The sequence below is a fragment of the Prionailurus bengalensis genome, chromosome B2 (assembly GCF_016509475.1).
Source record: "Prionailurus bengalensis isolate Pbe53 chromosome B2, Fcat_Pben_1.1_paternal_pri, whole genome shotgun sequence".
Classification (NCBI taxonomy): domain Eukaryota; kingdom Metazoa; phylum Chordata; class Mammalia; order Carnivora; family Felidae; genus Prionailurus; species Prionailurus bengalensis.
The window spans coordinates 122324116-122342354 of record NC_057349.1 but is presented as its reverse complement, the minus strand read 5'-3'; the positions used below and the strand labels follow the sequence as shown (position 1 = coordinate 122342354).

The 18239-nt window shown below is 36.6% G+C and overlaps 1 protein-coding gene across 9 annotated transcripts in view; it reads left to right on the top strand.

The window, feature by feature from the left end:
• The window catches only part of AHI1 (Abelson helper integration site 1), a 210805-nt gene that overhangs the window by 17187 nt on the left and 175379 nt on the right, over window positions 1-18239 (top strand). For 8 of the 9 annotated variants that reach the window (XR_006299149.1, XR_006299147.1, XR_006299148.1 and 5 more), the window contains exons 5-9: window positions 27-74; window positions 2286-2467; window positions 12110-12329; window positions 13684-13876; window positions 15884-15979. Coding sequence is in view for 6 of the 9 variants with exons in the window: in XM_043593066.1 (XP_043449001.1) it covers window positions 27-74; window positions 2286-2467; window positions 12110-12329; window positions 13684-13876; window positions 15884-15979 (739 nt within the window). In the remaining 3 variants the exon portion in view is untranslated. The remainder of the gene's footprint in view (window positions 1-26; window positions 75-2285; window positions 2468-12109; window positions 12330-13683; window positions 13877-15883; window positions 15980-18239) is intronic. The other variant, XM_043593069.1, reaches the window with a different exon arrangement.

The following is an 18239-nucleotide window of genomic DNA, read 5'->3' as shown; positions in this document are numbered from 1 at the left end:
ATACAAGTAACATTTGCTTATTGTAGAGCATACCGACATAAAGAAGAAGCTAAAAGTAATCCAGCCATCCAGAGGTAATCATTATAAGAAATTTTGTATTCTAAGTTTTTTTTTTCTATATATGATACTTACACATATGTGTTTGCATGTACAATGTGAGTTTCTGTGATCATACTTGTATTCTTATGTCTCTCTTTGGGGAAAACAAGATAAAAAATGTCTTTTAACTAATTACCTTCATTTTCTATAATCCACATTTACATAAACAACTTGAGGTGAGAACATTCTATATTTGATTATTCCCTGGCATTCAGGGACAGTTTGCCTTAGTGTCCTCACCTAAACATAATTCCCCTCTTGCCAAAAGCTAGACAACCAGTGGTAACAAAGGGAAGGCAAATAGATTTGCTACATGAACACGTTACTATATGTATTGATTATCTGTTGCTACATTAAAAAGCTACTCTAGGGGCTCCTGGGTGGCTCAGTCGGTTAAGCGTCCAACTTAGGCTCAGGTCATGATCTCATGGCTCATTAGTTTAAGCCCCACGTCAGGCTCTGTGTTGACAGCTCAGAGCCTGGAGCCTGCTTTGGATTCTCTGTCTCTCTCTCTCTCTCTCTCTCTCTCTCTCTGTCCCTCCCCCTCCCCCGCTCATGCTTGTGTGTGCTCTCTCTCTCTCTCAAGGATAAACATTTAAAAAATTAAAAGAAAAAGCTACTCTATAAGTTAGCAAAACAGCACTTATTGTCTCAAGTTTCTTTGGATCAAGAACCTGAGACTGGCTTGACTGGGTGCCTCTGACTCAGGGTCTCTCGTAGGCCGCAATTAGGACGTCAGCTGGGGCTGCACTCATCTTCACGCTCGGCTGGGGGACATCGTTGTTGGAAGGCTTGCGATGTCTGTTTTTAAGTTTACTCATGTGGTGCTTGGCAGGTCTCAGGTCCTGACTGACTTTTGGCCAGAGATACCAGTTCCTTGCCACATGGACCTCTCCATATGAGCTACTTGGAAAGGGAGATGGAGAGAAGTCATAGTCTTTGTGAAACCTGATCATGGTGTGGAAGTGACATCTATTACTTTTGTCCTATTTTGTCTATTAGAAGTGGGTCACTAGATTCAGCCCACAGTCAAGGGAAGGGGATTAGACAAAGATACTAATGGCAAGAGGTGAGGATCGAGAGCCATCTTAGAACCTACCTGCCACAGTATACCACAGACCTTTCTTACAACTACCGTGTCTGTTATGAACTGGTAAGCCATACTCACTATTAAATATTAGTTCATGAATTTTAAATAAAACCATGGGTTACGTGACTGGCATGCAAAAGATAGCTCTCTTTAAATACAAATACATGTATTTGGTGATGTGATAAAATGGCATGGCCTTCTGGAGTGATAGGCAGTTTTGAAATATTTTTCTAATCTTTTTATTTCTCAACGTGTTTTTTAAAAATATGACTATATATATTGAAGTCAGTTTTTTATTACTTAGATGCAGATTTTTTACTTGATGAATTACAAACTTTAATAGGCTGGTTTTTCTCCACAACTCAGTATGCTTCTAGGCTGCTACCCCTTACCATTTATTAGTTCATGTGATGCAGAACTTTAAAATTATTAATTTTAATAATAGCCTTCTGAAAATGTAGTGGCACACCAGCCACTGGAAAACACAAGCAATTAATCATTACCTAGAAGTCAAAAGTTGGGTATTTGAAGCCTCTTGAAAGCAGAACAAACTTAAAACATTTTTTTTGTTTGTTTTTAAATAATTTAAAAATTCCTTCATTAGTCGTTTACTTGGCAACAGGGTGAGGATCCTTTCAACAGTCAGTGGAAAAACAGAGCCCCTTGTCGGGCTCTGTGCTGACAGCTCGGAGCCTGGATCCTGCTTTGGATTCTGTGTCTCCCTCTCTCTCTGCCCCTCCACTACTCATACTTTGTCTCTCCTTCTTAAAAATAAACATTTTAAAAAATTAAAAAAAAAAAGAAAGATCTATTGCTTATAAGCATACAAATTCATTTTTTTTCTGGGAGTTTACAGCTTAAGTTTAATTTGGCTCATGGGTATGTAACTCATTACCAAATATGAAATATTACCCATTGATACCTAATTTGACAGTTCACCATTTTAGTGCATAATAAAATATATGTATCCCCTTAGCAGGAAATAATACTGATTTTAGGATTATCCTTGACTCTGTTCATTGTTCACTTTGCTGCACCATTAAGAAGAAAGTGAAGAATGCATTTGTAACAGCTTGTACTTGGGTTGTATTTGCAGTACATTAACCATCTCTGATGACACAGTTGAAGGTGAACAAAAGAAGAAATCTCCAGTTAGAACAGTTACTTCAGATTCTCATCAAGATGGTAAAATAAGCTCAATGGAAGAAAATGGAGAAGACAGCATGCAAGAGGACACAAAATCCAAACCAAAAAAAAAGAAAAAGAAGGCCAGATCAGGTTTGTTATCCAAATTAAGTGAAAAAATGTGTGCCTTGATAAAAAGAATTTGATTCTAAAACTTTGAGTCCTTAAAACTAAAGAATATCTGGTTCCAAAGACTATAATTGAAAAAAATCCAATATAACATACAGTCGACCCTTGAACAACATGGGTTTGAACTGTGCAGGCTCATTTAAACAGATTTTTTTCGATAAATAAGTACAGTACTGTAAATGTATTTTCTTTTCCTTGTGATTTCCTTGTAACATTTTCTTTTCTCTGTCTTTATTGTAATAAGAGTATATATACTCTTGCCAAATATGTGCAACATGTGAAATACGTGTTAATCGACTATTTATGTTATCATTAAGGCTTCTGGTCACCAATAGGCCATTAGTAAAGTTTTGGGGGGGTCAGAGGTTAAACACAGGTTTGCAACTGCACAAGAGGTTGGCGCCCCAACCCTGGCATTGTTCAAGAGGTAACTGTATTTGGCACTTGTTCTTGGGTTCATCTATATTAAAACATTGATTTATTTGTAACTGTGGGTCTCTGTGATGAGTTAATATTACTTGAGTCACCTCTAATTCTTAATTTAATTGAACCCTAGAATGACATTAACTTTGTAGTTCACTTTTGTGGCACAGAAGATTTCTTCTTTATACCATTGAGTTTTAGAACCCCTAAATAATTAAGACTCATAGTTATTAAAAGCTATAAATGGTCACAGCCAATAAACATTTCAGATGTTAAGGCTGTATCCCTCTGTCAAACATTGTTGTCTTCCCATGTCCTCAGCCTAATTCAGCTTCTGTTCTTTCTTCCCACTTTTCCTTTCCCCCCACTTACTTTCTATTTTTCTCTTTACTCATTTCTTTCCTCTTATTTTTCTTTACTTGTTACTGCCTTTTTCCTACCTCTTATTTTTTTTTCCTTTTCGATTTCCATTTTATTGGCCAAAAAATGGGACCAAAATAGGCAATTTTTAAAAAATTTAATGTTTATTTTAGAGAGAGAGAGCAGGGGAACAGAGAGGGGACAGGGGATCTGAAGTGGGCTCTGCACTGACAGCAGGGAGCCCAACGTTGGGCTCCCTCTCAAGAACTGTGAGATCATGAAGATCTGAGCCCAAGTTGTACGCTCAACCTACTGAGCCACCCAAGTGCCCTCCAGAATAGGCAACTTTAGAATTTATGGTAGTTATTCATTGGATATGCAATTGATGATGCTTTGTGGTTCCCGTTACTACATTTTTAAAATGTTTGTTGCAGTGTGGTATACATATAGAAAAGTGTGCAGGTGTCGGGGACACTACTTAGTGAATTTTCACCAACGGAATGTGCCTATAAAATCATCATCCAGGGGCGCCTGGGTGGCGCAGTCGGTTAAGCGTCCGACTTCAGCCAGGTCACGATCTCGCGGTCCGTGAGTTCAAGCCCCGCGTCGGGCTCTGGGCTGATGGCTCGGAGCCTGGAGCCTGTTTCCGATTCTGTGTCTCCCTCTCTCTCTGCCCCTCCCCCGTTCATGCTCTGTCTCTCTCTGTCCCAAAAATAAATAAAAAACGTTGAAAAAAAAAAATTTAAAAAAAAAAAAAAAAAATCATCATCCAAATCAAGGAACAGAACATCATTAGCACCCAGAAATCCCTTAAATACCCCTCCAGTTCATTGCCCTTCAGGAGTACACATCATCTTGACCTGTAACACAGTTTATTTTTGTCAATTTTTCCACTTTAATATAAATAGAATCAGAAATACTGTACTCTTTGTGTCTGGCTTCTTTCACTCAAAATTATTTTTGTGAGATTTATACTGTTGTTGCCTGTAGTGGAGCTTCTTCATTATCAGTTCTGCTTTTGCACCGTATAGGTATCCACTGTGTGAATGTACCACAGTAATTTACCTGTTGTACTGATGGACATTTGAGTTGTTTCTAGTTTTAGGTGAGTACAGATAAAGCTATAATATTCTAGTCACATCTTCTGTCTGGGGAGCATAGATACACATTTTTTTTGGCCATCTTCTCAGGAGAGAGTCACTGTGTCATAGATTGTATATATTTTTCACTTTAATAAATCATTGCCACTTTCCAGAGCTGGTTTAGTATTGATGATACTAGCAATATTTGAGAGCTCCCAGTGCTTCACATCTTCACTAACATAGTGTCAGTATTTTAAAATTGTAGGCATTCTTAATATATAGTGATATTTCGTTTTTACTTTAAACTTTTGTAACTAGTGAAGTTGAACAACTTCTTCATGTTTATTGTCTACTTGGATTTCTTTATTTGTGAATTTGTTGAAGTCTTCGATGTGTGTTTTTTAAGAAATGGAATTGTCTGCCTTTTCTAATGTGAGAATATTTCATACGTACATACACACGTGCATAGTGCAGCTATCTTCCCACTCTGGCTTTTACTCTTCTATTACTGGTATTTTTTGAAAAACAGAATTTGAAAATTTGATATAGCCCTATTTACCCACTTTGTTCCTTTGATGGCAAGTGCTTTCTGAGATTTGAGAAATATTTCCCAAGTCCTGAAGATGTTTTTATATACATTATTTTCTGAAAGTTTTTTGTTTGCTTTTCGCATTTAGCTCTACAGTTTATCTGGAATTAATTTATTCTTGTGTATGGTGAGAGGTAGTGGTTAAGACCCATTTTTTTCCCGTGTGAATGTATAATTGACCTAGTACCATTTATGGAAGAGAGCATTTTTTTCCCCCTGTATTGCAGTGTCACCTTTATCATCAATAACATGACTATGTGAATGGATCAGTTTCCATTCTGTTGCATTAGACTGTTTGTACCAATACAACTATGACTTAATTACTATACCTTTATGATAGATCTTGCTGTTTAGTTGTGTAATTACTCTAGTAGTTTTTTCTTCTTCAGCATTACCTGGGCTATTCTTGGCCCTTTGAATTTCCGGATGAATTTTAGAAGCAACTTCTCAATTCTCCCTCTTTTTTCCCCCACACCCACCATTATTTTGGTCCAGAATTGAAAGATATTTATAGTTTAACAACTTTCTAGATCGATTTGACATCTTTACCAAGTATTAATTCTTGCCACTTCTGAAATTGGTATGCCCCTGCATTTATTTACATCTCCAGTTTATCTTGGTAATATTGTAAGTTTCGGGAGAGTCTGTCTTTAGATTTATTCCTAGGTATTTGATGTTTCTTAATGCTGTCATAAATGACATTGTTTTTTAAATTTTTTCTGTTTGCTGCTGGGGTGTGTGTGTGTGCGCGCGCGCATGTATACATGCTTCTAAATCTATGTAGATAGAAATAGAATTGATTTTTTAAAAATTAGTATTGTATCGAGTGTTTCTGCTAAATTAATTTAATTACTTCTAAGAGCGTATCCATAGCTTGTTTTTAATTTTCTACATACACAGTCAATATCTTCTGTTAATAATGATTATTTCATTGCACTTTTTTTAGTCCTTGTATCTTACTCCTTTTTCTTGCCTGGATACGCTGGCTAGGACTTCCATTATAGTGTTAAGTAGTAAGTGAAAATACCAGGTACCCTTTTCTTGTTTATCAGCCTTGGGGAAAAACTTCCGTTAATTAATTCACCGCTGAGTGTGGTGTTTACTGTAGGTTTTTTTGTAAATACCCTGTATCAAGTTTATGAGTTATCTTCTATTCTAATTGGCTAATAGTTTTTTTAAATCATGAATAGATAGGGGCGCTCGGGTGGCTCAGTTGGTTAAGCGTCCAACTTCGGTTCAGGTCATGATCTCGCGGTCCATGAGTTCGAGCCCCGCGTTGAGCTCTGCTGACAGCTCAGAGCCTGGAGCCTGCTTCTGATTCTGTGTCTCCGTCTCTCTCTGACCCTCCCCGGTTCATGCTCTGTCTCTGTCTGTCTCAAAAATAAATAAACGTTTTAAAAAAATTTCAATCATGAATAGATACTGAATTTTATCAGGTGCTTTTTCTGTATCTCTCAACTTGATCATATAAATTTTCACCATTTTTTTCTATTGTGACTAATTGTTATTTGAATATTAAGTCATCTATGTGTTCCTGGAAGAGGTCCTCTTTCTCTACTTTTTAATCTGTTACTGGATTTGAATAACTGATACTTTGTTTAGGATTTTTGTATCTGGGGTCCTGAGAGAGAATGGTTTGTACTTTTCCTTTCTTGAAATACTGAGAGTTTTTTGATACCAAGGTTTTGGTGATCTCAAAAATAGTTGGGAAATGTTTCATCTTTTTCACTTCTCTAGAAATATTTGTATTAATTGGTGTTTTTCCTTCCATAAATGTTTGGAGAATTTACTAATGAAGTCTTTTTGGTCAAGTTTTCTTTGTGGGAAGAATTTTACATCTGATGTAGTTTCTTTAATAAATATCACTCTTCATATTTCCTATTTCTTCTGTCAGGTTTGAGAGACTGTATTTCTTGAGAATTTTGTCTATTTAATCCAAATTTTCAAATTTTCTATGTCTACAGTGTTTGAAAGGGTGTCCCTTGATCTTGGTAATTCATTTTCTCATGATATCTTAATAAGTCTCAGGATTTTCAAAGAATCACCCTTTAGCTTTGAATTTTATCTGTCGTACATTTGTGTCGTACTATTTTGATTATTTTATTTATATTATTTTTTTCATTCTGCTTTTATTTGCTATTTATTTCTAGCTTTGTAAGATAGATTTTAATAAGATTTCAGTCTTTATGTGTATTTAAGACCTTAACTTTTCATCGAAGTATTACTTTAGTTGTATCCCACAAATTTTTGATGTATCTTCATTATCATTCAATAAAGACATTTTCTGATTTCCTTTTTAATTTCTCTTTCGATCGCCCATTTTAGAAGTATATTGTCTAAGTGTCAGGCAGCAGGTGATCTTCTAGTTATCTTGTTTTCGTTTCTATCTGCCATTGTTTTCAGAGGACAAACTGTGAGTGATTTCAGTCTTTTGAATTTATTGAGGCTTTCTTTATGACCAGCTTATAGTCAATTTGATAGATATTCCATGTGCACTTGAAAAGCATGTGAATTCTGATGCCATGGGGCGCAGTGCTCTATGTATGTCAGATTGGGTTTATTGTGTCCAGCTCATTTTCCTGATTTTTTTGTCCTGCTTATTCTATCATTTGTTAAGTGTTAAAATTCACACTGTAATTTTGGGTTTTTCTTTCTCTTTTTCTTTCTGTTTTTTTCTTTATATTTTTTGAAATTATGTTATTGAATTTATGCATGTTTAGTATCATTATATCTTCCTGTCAGATTGATACTTGCAAGTTGTCTTAATCATTGAGGCTGCTGTAACGAAATATCATAGACTGGATGGCTTAAACAATGAAGTTATTTGCACATTTCTGGAGGCTGGGAAGTTCAAGATCAAGACACCCACAAATTTGGTGTCTGGTGAGGACCCACTTCCTGGTTGTAGACTTTCATAAGGGCACTAATCCCATCCATGAGGGCTCCATGCTCATGACCTAATCACCTTCCAAACACTCCAACTCTTAGTACTGTCACATTGGAAGTTAGGATTTCAACACATGAATCTTGTGGGGACAGAACCATTCAGTCTATAAGAGCAATCATTATACAGTATCTTTTTTTATCTCTAATACTTTTTTTCCCTCAAAATGTACTTGTGTTTGAGTTTGCATCATACAGTTTTGCCCATCATCATTTCTCCATCATTACCCACAATACACTGCCAGGTGGTGCCAACTTGGTGAGGGAGGGGTAGCCTTCAGACCTATGCTTGGCCCATGGTCCCCAGGTCTAGATAGAGCTTGCCATTACTCTATTTCTCCTCCATGCCACCTCCTAGGTGTCCCACCTGTGCCTACTTTGCACCCCCCCTTTGCTTGGGCCATAGTGTCTCTTATTTCCTTTTTGCCTTCACTTCTTTTCTTCCCCTACCCCAGAACATGTGGGGTCACAGCCCCCAGCCTGTGAGCATCTTGGGAACAGACCTTCAATAAAAGTGAAGGCAATTAAAAAAAAAAAACCAAAAAGCCCCTTGTTTGCAGTCTTTCTGTGTCTTTATATTTATTATCTCATTGTTTGCTTCTTGTATGATATATCTGTTTTATGTTCCTTTTCCTCCTTGTCTTCTTTTGAATTGTTCAAGTTATTTTAAAAATTTTCTTCTAGGGGCGCCTGGGTGGCTCAGTTGGTTAAGCGTCCCGTTTTGGCTCAGGTCATGATGTCATGGTTCGTGGATTCGAGCCCCGTGTCAGACTCTGTGCTGACAGCTTAGAGCCTGAAGCCTGCTTCAGATTCTGTGTCACCCTCTCTCTCTGCCCGTCCCCTGCTCATGTTCTGTCTCTCTCTCAAAAACAAGTAAACATAAAAAAAAAGTAGAAAAATTTTTCTTCTTATATTAACTTGTTAATTCTATATTCTTTTACAGTTTGTTACCCTCAAGAACATGAAGTTTATTCTTATTATAGTCTAATACAAATTAATTCCCTAACAAAATATGCTCCCCCAATACTGCTAGAACATTAGAATAGTTTAATTCCATCTTAATTTTGCCAGGTGTTTTTTTTCTGCATCTCTCTCTCCTGCCTCATAGGTTTCTTATCACACATTTTAGTTCTGCATGTATTTTAAACTTCACAGCTAATATATTGACCATTTTGTACCGCTGATCTTTATAGTCACCCCGAAATTTACTTTTTCTTTAATCTCCATTTTTACATTTTTCATCTGCTTGAGGAGTTCAGTTTAGTATTTCCCTTAGTACAGGCCTCCTAATCCCCTCAAATTTTATTGTGTTAAAATTCCTTTACTTTACCTTCATTTTTTTTTAAGTTTATTTATTTATTTTGAGTGAGTGAGAGAGAGAGAGCATGTGCAAGCAGATGAGGGGCAGAGAGAGAAGGAGAGACAATCTCAAGCAGGCTCTGTGCAATCAGCACAGAGCCCAATGCAGGGCTCGAACTCACAAACCATGAGATCATGACCTGAGCTGAGGTCAAGAGTCCAATGCCTAACTGACTGAGCCACCCAGGTGCCCCACTTTACCTTCATCTTTGAAGCCTACTTGCTAGTATAGAATTTTAGGCTGCAGGTTTTTTTTTTTTTTTAACACTTTAAAGAAATCATGCAGTTGTCTTCTGACTTCCATCATTTCTGTTTCCAGCAGCAGTCTTATTTACATCCCATTAGTGGGATTATTACTTTTTTTCACCTCTGACTCAGCTTTAGATTTCCTTTTTCTCTTTGATTTGAGTGTTTTATCACATTATACTTAAATATGGGTTTGTTGGAATCACCCTGCTTAGAGTTTACTGGTAGATACTACTTAACAATTGTGGAAAATTCTTGGTCAGAATTTTTTAGAATATAGTTTCTTCACTATTCCCTCCTCTTTTTCTAGACTATAAATTTATATATATAAGTATAAGCGTATCTACATGTTTCTTATGTTTTTCCGCATATTCTTTTTAAATTTTTTCCATTATGCTCCAGTTTGAATATTGATATAGCTCTTTCTTCCGTTTCACTAATCATGTCTTTCTTTGTATCCAGTATGCTGTTAAACACATCTATATATCCAGTTCTTAATTTCAGATGCTTTATTTTTCAGCACCAGAATGCCTGTTGGTTTTCTTAACGCATTCCAGTTCTCTGTAGAAAGTTTCATTTTTTAAAAATGTTTTTAATGCTTATTTATTTTTGAGAGAGGGAGCATGAGACAGAGCATGAGAAGGGGAGGGGCAGAGGGAGAGGGAGACACAGAATCCAAAACAGGCTCTAGGCTCTGAGCTGTCAGCACAGAGCCCTACATGGGGCTAGAACTCAGGAACCATGAGATTGTGACCTGAGCTGAAATAGGACACTTAACCAACTGAGCCACCCAGGTGCCCCAGGAAGTTTCCATTTTAACCCATCTTTCCCTTTATTTTCTTGAGCATATTAATCATAGTTATTTAAAGTTTTTGTGTGCTAACTCCAGTCTGGATCATCTGTGGGTCAGCTTCTGTTTTCTGTCTTTTCTCTTGGTTGTTGGTTATATAGTCTTGCCTCTTTTATGTCTAGTAACTCTTTATTATATGCTGGATATTGTGTGTGGAGTGCTAGAGGCTCCAGCTGATTTTATCTCCTATTAGAGAGAGTTTCCTCTTTACTCTCTTAGGCAGATAGGGTTGAAAACTGATTTTAATCCATCAGAAATTGAGCTAGGTCAACACTGTGTTTTAGTTTTGGTAGGCTGTATTTTTGATTTGCCCCTTCCTTGGATGTGGCCTTCCAGGAGTTTTGAACTGAGAATCTGACAAATATTTATCTCCTCAGCCTGAAAGACTGTGGGAGATTCAGTTTTGCCCTTCCGAGGTTTTCGGCCTAGTCCTTTAGCCTTTGGCCCCATGCAGCTTCAAAATTTAGCAGATACCTTGCGGGGGAGACTGGCCGTGTGAGGCCCCTCAAGTCTTCAGTTTTGTTACTCCGGCCCCATGTGAATGCCATAATCTCTGCTGGCTTCTCTGTGCCCCCAGTCGGGGCCTTCTTCCAGGGGCCATGCCCGGATTCTCAACCTCTAGCTGCACCCAGAATTGGTAAGTGACCCCAGGTGAAAAGTAGCTATAGGTGGAAAATGATCATTCCCTCTAGGGCTTTATTTTGCCTGTTTTGTTTCAGGCCGCTTCCTCTGGTGGGTCATTGTTTCCTAGTACCACAAGACTGGGGAGATTTCACTACCTCTTCAGTCTCTCAGTTCAGTTTTGCGGGGAAAAATTAGCCATGTGTTTGAAGCTCTTCAAATCTCCAGTATGATGGCTGTAGCCCCATCAACCGCTAAAAGTTTACTGCTACTTTTTCTCCCAGTGGTGACCTTTTGCGGGGCTAAACCCTGATCCTCAGCATACACCCTGAATCAACAAATGTCCCCAGAGACTAAAAGAGCTTTCAGTCCATCAGCTTATCACTGAATGATTCTCCTTCTCTGAAATTTTAGTCCATCTGCTATACATTGTCTATGTACTGTTCTGATGCTTTTAAAAATAAGGTTTTTGTGGGGCGCCTGGATGGCGCAGTCGGTTAAGCGTCCGACTTCAGCCAGGTCACGATCTCGCGGTCTGTGAGTTCGAGCCCCGCGTCGGGCTCTGGGCTGATGGCTCAGAGCCTGGAGCCTGTTTCCAATTCTGTGTCTCCCTCTCTCTCTGCCCCTCCCCCGTTCATGCTCTGTCTCTCTCTGTCCCAAAAATAAATAAACGTTGAAAAAAAAAAAAATTAAAAAAAAAAATAAATAAATAAGGTTTTTGTAATTCATTTGACTTTTTCAAGTTGCTGATGCCAGAAGCATTGACCTGCTACCTCCTACCCAGAAGAAGAAATTACAGTTGTAAATTAATTGAGTGATACATATTCTACTTAGAAAATACCTAAATAAAATCACTTTTTTGTCTTTAGTTCTCATTATTTTCTTTTTGTGTTCTTGGTTCTTGTTAGGGAAAAAAAAAGAAAGATTCCTCACTCTATTTTAATGCATTCGTAAACATAATATTTTATCTTACAGTGTAATCTGCTATTGTCTGGCTTTTTCTTTATTTTCCTTTGAAGTTACTTTGTTACAAAGACAAATAATCATGGATTGTAAAGATTAGGTTGCTATATTGTTGCTATATCGTTATGGGAACAATTAATTATAATGTAGATTTTCTTTCATGTATGTAGTTTCAGATGATAAAGAAGACACAGGTGGTGATGGTGTTCATGAAGTTACAAGCCGAGATAGTCCTGTCTATCCCAAATGTTTGCTTGATGATGATCTTGTCCTGGGAGTTTACATTCACCGAACTGATCGACTTAAATCTGATTTTATGATTTCTCACCCAATGGTAAAAATTCATGTGATTGATGAGCATACTGGTCAATATGTCAAGAAAGATGATAGGTAATGTTTTTAATTGCACAGCCAACCCTTGAATTTGAAACTGTCTGCAATAGAAGTCCTATTTTCTATCATTAGAGATAAAGATTTGCATTAGAGAAGAGTTTACTAGTTGTTGGTGTTCATCAACCATTGATACTGATCAGTATGTTTTATAGAAGAAATGGAGAACGTATGTTAATTCAGTGATTATTTTTAAAAATTTTTTGTAACATTTATTTTTGGGAGACAGCGTGAGCCGGGGAGGGGCAGAGAGAGAGAGAGACACACACACAGAATCCGAAGTGGGCTCCAGGCTCTGGGGTGTCATCACAGAGCCCAGTGTGGGGCTCGAAATCACAAACTGCAAGATCATGACCTGAGTCAAAGTCAGATGCCCAACTGACTGAGCCAGCCAGGTGCCCCCAGGGATTGATTTTAAGTCAAGGGGAGTTGAGAGAGCTTCTCCCAAACTTCATGACTAATTTATGGCATGTAACTTGCAGTGTAAATCATTGCATGTTGCACTATAAATGCTTTAATTGTCTAACTTCATGTTTTCCTTTTGAAGTTAGTATGTTACCTGGGCCTCTTATGAGGGAAATGAATCTTGAATTTAATCTTTTTTCTAATATTACTTCTTTTTTTTTTTCTTTTTTTTTTTTTTCTGAAATTTATTGACAAATTGGTTTCCATACAACACCCAGTGCTCATCCCAAAAGGTGCCCTCCTCAATACCCATCACCCACCCTCTCCTCCTTCCCACCCCCCATCAACCCTCAGTTTGTTCTCAGTTTTTAACAGTCTCTTATGCTTTGGCTCTCTAATATTACTTCTATAGCTCATACCTGCTTGAAGCTTACAAATGAAAAGCACAGTAAAATAAATGATTATACTAGAATTCAAAAAAGGTCATTTGGTTTGAAAAATGACAGGGATGAGAAACATGAAGATTATCAAAAAAGTCACTTATTCACTTGTCTTAGGGCATACAAAAAAATATGACATACCCTAAAAGGTTTGCAATCCTGTTGTACTCATTTTCTTATTTAAATGTAGTGTACTGTTTTATCATAGACTCATTTAAGATTCTAAAGGAGTTACTTTATTGTAGCTCTGTATGCTGAACTCTTGCTTTATATTTCTGTAATAAAATGATTCACTGAAACCAATCAATAGCATATAAATACAAGATGATAGTAGGATACTACCACTTCTAAGTCTCATAAAATTTGTAATTTTCTCAGTGGACAACCAAAATAATTTTTCATCATATATCACGACTATTTGTTATTTCTTTACCTCAAGCACTATATTTTTTTCTCATCTTCTCAAAATAATCTTAATCATGTTATTGGACCTATCTGTTTTTGAACAGTGAACGGCCTGTTTCATCTTACTGTGAAAAAGAGAATGTGGATTACATTCTTCCTATTATGACCCAGCCATTTGATTTCAAACAGTTAAAATCAAGACTTCCAGAATGGGAAGAACAAATTATATTTAATGAAAACTTCCCCTATTTGCTTCGAGATTCTGATGAGAGCCCTAAAGTCATCTTGTTTTTTGAGGTATGATTGAATAGAGTGATTTAAACTATGTTTGGTTATTAATATTTTAATTGCATAAATATAAGCTGTTGTTTTTAGTAGTTTAATAATGCAGCAAAGTAGTGTGAGGATTGAATCCCCAGGATTTAGTGTTTGTAATATGCTATGGAGATAACAAGTGAGAAATTCAAGTAATAGGAAGTTTCCTGAGCATTTACTAGTGCAAGTAATTAGCCATTTGATTCACTCTATTATTTAATTCTTACAGCAACACCAAGACTATAAACTGAGGTGATGAATGTAATCTGTATCTATGTAGTCCTCTTTCTTAATCCGTTTTATAAAATGTAAACTCATTAAACATATCGGACTCTCTAAGAGTTATATACTATCAAGGGCAATAAAGAGGAATAGAGATCGCTTAGCTAAGACAGTGTAATATATAACCAAGAGGAAGTAGAACTTCTTCAATGTGGAAGGTTAGTGCAGAGTCAGAGCAGTCAGGGAAAGTTTTATGGAATAGATGGCCTTTGAGTTGACTTGTTATTCTGATTTTTTTCCAGCAAAGGAAATCAAGGTTCAGAGTGTAAAGGAAATATTTCCCCAAAGTTACTTTAATTTTAGGTGTAGGTAATTTGTTTTTGAAGGTGATTTAAACCTGAAATACACATTTCTCTTCTTCATGTCATCTCTCCATAAGCCCAGGGAAGTGGAGAAACCTTTCTTCCCATTTAAGCAAAATGCAGAATTTTAGCAGTGGAACAGCAAGATGTGACGAGCACCAATGACTGATTTTGTGGAATTACATGTTTTTCTGATCTTTAACTTTCATATGATCTATATATGTTTATTATATAAACACTATTTACATTCTGTGATTATGTTGTGTGATGTACACAAATTTGTGATTTTTTTGAAAAGTGATGTAACTTGTATGTCAAGGAACTTTTTCTTTGTCATAGAAATTTGTCATTTGTTATAATGCTCATTCACATTTATTTTAGTAATATTAGTAGATTTTTTTTCAACGTTTATTTATTTTTTTGGGGACAGAGAGAGACAGAGCATGAACGGGGGAGGGGCAGAGAGAGAGGGAGACACAGAATCGGAAACAGGCTCCAGGCTCCGAGCCATCAGCCCAGAGCCCGACACGGGGCTCGAACTCACGGACTGCGAGATCGTGACCTGGCTGAAGTCGGACGCTTAACCGACTGCGCCACCCAGGCGCCCCAAGATTAGTAGATTTAAGAAAGATTGTTGGATTATGACATTTTTTGTTGCTTCTTAAGTTTTAACATAATGTTATTGTCAAACAAAACTACTTTTTGACTTCAGCTTTTTAAGGGTTTATTGAGGACAATTTGGTATCTATTAGAAGTCTTTAAAATCATTTTTTAAGCAATCTGTAAAGACTTGTCTCAGCTGAGCTCTTGAAAAGTACCAGGTAGTTCTAAGTGATCGTCTCTGACAAGTACCTAGAGCACAGATAGTGTCTGTGGCAGCTTGGGTCCACATCCATGAGTCTGAACATCCAGACAGAATGGAGATATGAAAGAAATCCTTTTGAGAGCCTAATGACAACACATATCCAAAGAGAAAAATCCCCAACTTCAGGAAAGTGATCCAAGGAAGGACCCAGAGATCAGATCTCAGGTTTTTTAAACAATTTTTGAAGTCGCTCTCAGACATTAATCAATCAATCAATCAAAGCCTAAGAATTCTGTGCTTGGTGTATTTGTGCCTAGACTATATTTGAGATACTTAATATTTGGTCTTGGATGTGAAATAATTCTTAATAAATGATTTATTAATAAAAGATAAAAGTGGTCAAAAAAATGGACCCTCACTGACAGAATGAGTTAACTTAAAGGTGAATGAAATGAGATAAGAAATGCTTCTCTTCCATGTGAAGAAAACATCTGTGAAGTATACTAATTATTCTTTTAATTTCAATAATATTTTACTAGAAAATATTAAATTTCATGTAGGCTAGTATTCTCTGAAGTAATTTTTTGTACGTATTTACAGATTCTTGATTTCTTAAGCATGGATGAAATTAAGAATAACTCTGAAATTCAAAATCAAGCATGTGGCTTTCGGAAAATTGCCTGGGCATTTCTCAAGGTATGTTTTTCACCCATTTTAAATGCTTTAAAAATCATCTTCAAATCTGATTGACTACATTTCCCCAATTCACTTTGCTTTCATATAGGGAGTTGTGATGTGAGGCAAGATTGCAGTGGAGAAGAATTGTTAATTCAAGCTTAGAGCATACTCATTCAGATTGTTAAATATTCATTGAGCATGTAGTATGTGCCAGATACACTATTTGGTTCTGAGTATGTAGTATTGAAAAAGATACTGTCTGTGTGCCAGCAACTTTTCTAGTCAGTGAAAAAGAAGATAAACTCCTTGACCTTATAGATTTCATTTTCTAGCAAGAAAAGGAGATATAAAACAATTGATTATACAATTTATCATTCCTTGCAATTTTTGTAAATACTGTGTGAAGGTCACAGAAAGGTTTCCTAAAGAAGAGAGGTTGAACCTGAGTATTAGCTAGATGGTGGCAGTGGGAGAGAGAGTTGTAGGTAGGTAGAAGGTACCATATATGCAGTGACCCTGATGTTGGGAGGAGCGGGATGTACTCAGATAACCAAAAGGCCGCTGATTTTGGAGGACAGAGACTGAGGGTGGAAATGGTGTCTGAAAAGATTGCTGACGTAGACAGAGTCTTGATTATGCAAGGTCTTTGAAGCCATTATAGGAACAGAAAGCCATTATGGAATTCTAAAGAGCAATGGGAAGCCATTATAGGATTTTAAACAAAGGGGTAAAATAATTTGATTTATGTTTTCGAAAGATTACTTTGCTTGGTGGAGGATGATTTGAGAGGGTACAGATATGGAAGATTCCATACAGGTATGGAAGATTAAGGTTAAAAATTGTTAACAGTAATCTAGGTAGGAAATGATGGTGTCTTTTGAGTGTTTCAACAGACATAAAAGACATGGATAGGTTGGTTTTTACAAAAGGAGAATTTTATAATTTTATATTTTTTATAATTTATATATATTGTATATAAATTCATGTAATTTATATATTATATATAAATCATAATTTATATAATTTATAATTATAAGGTTAAAAATTCTTTTATTCCTGGTATCCTCTATTTCTGACTTCAAATATAAATGAGTTACAAAACATCTTGAAATTAACCTATTTTGTACACTTATAAAACTTTTCCATTTTTGCATCCATCCATTCAATAAAGCTTTAAGTGTCTGTGAAATGCCAGGCACTCTGCTGAATACAGAGCATTCATAGATAAATTAGACATTGTCCTTACCCTCCAGTTCAGTTTCTGGATAAACATATTACTTGGGCACCTGGGTGTCTCAGTCGGTTAAGTGTCCGACTTCAGCTCAGGTCATGTCACGGTTTGTGGGTTTGAGCCCCACATCAGGCTCCGTGCTGACAGCTCAGAGCTGGAGCCTGCTTCAGATTCTGTGTCTCCCTGTCTCTCTGTCCCTCCCCTGCTTGTGCTCTGTCTCTCTGTCTCTCAGCAATAAATAAATGTTAAAAAAAAATTTAAAAACCGTATTACTTATGTGATTATGTGCTATAGAGTGGATGGTGTGAAAACCCAGGTAAGGCACTTAATCCTCATTGGGGGTTATAGAGAGTCTTTAGAAGAGGTATAGTCTGACTGCCTGCTATAAGGCAGCCAGATTGGCTGTGGGAGGAAGTTATTCTAAAGTGGACTTAGGAATCAGTTGGTCCAATGCACCTTCTAAAATCACCCTTTTGTAACGTGTTAAAACCTTTTTATATCCCTCCTCCACCAAACTGATTTAGAGTGAAAAATAATGCAAAAGCCAAAACAAATAAAAAAAGGTTACTTTCACATAGTAAATACTGTCATTGTGTGGTCTTACTAGAAAGTACTTTCGTTCCTTTTATGCTAATTTTTGTGCAGAACTACAGTATTTACTACGAACTGCACTTGGGAAACAATAATGTCTCATAGCCTTTTCCCTTTAAGTGTCACGTAGGTTTTTATTTATCCATTTTACGCCATTGGCAGAAATGGCAAATCAGGAATTCTCTCCTCTCCACCCCCTATAAAGGGCAAAGTATTATATGTATTTCCTGTATTATAACACTTACGTATTCCCTTCATTAGATTGTAAGTTTTTCAAAATCACCAGGAACTTCTTTTTGGCAAATTTGTTGAATATGTTTTAGTCCTTATTTTACCATATCTCTTTGCATTTGACATACTACTCTCTTGAAAATCTCTCTTGCATAATTACCACTAGCTCCCAGCCTATTAGTGGTACACAGAAAGTGTATGGTGAATGTCTATTGAGAAAAAGAA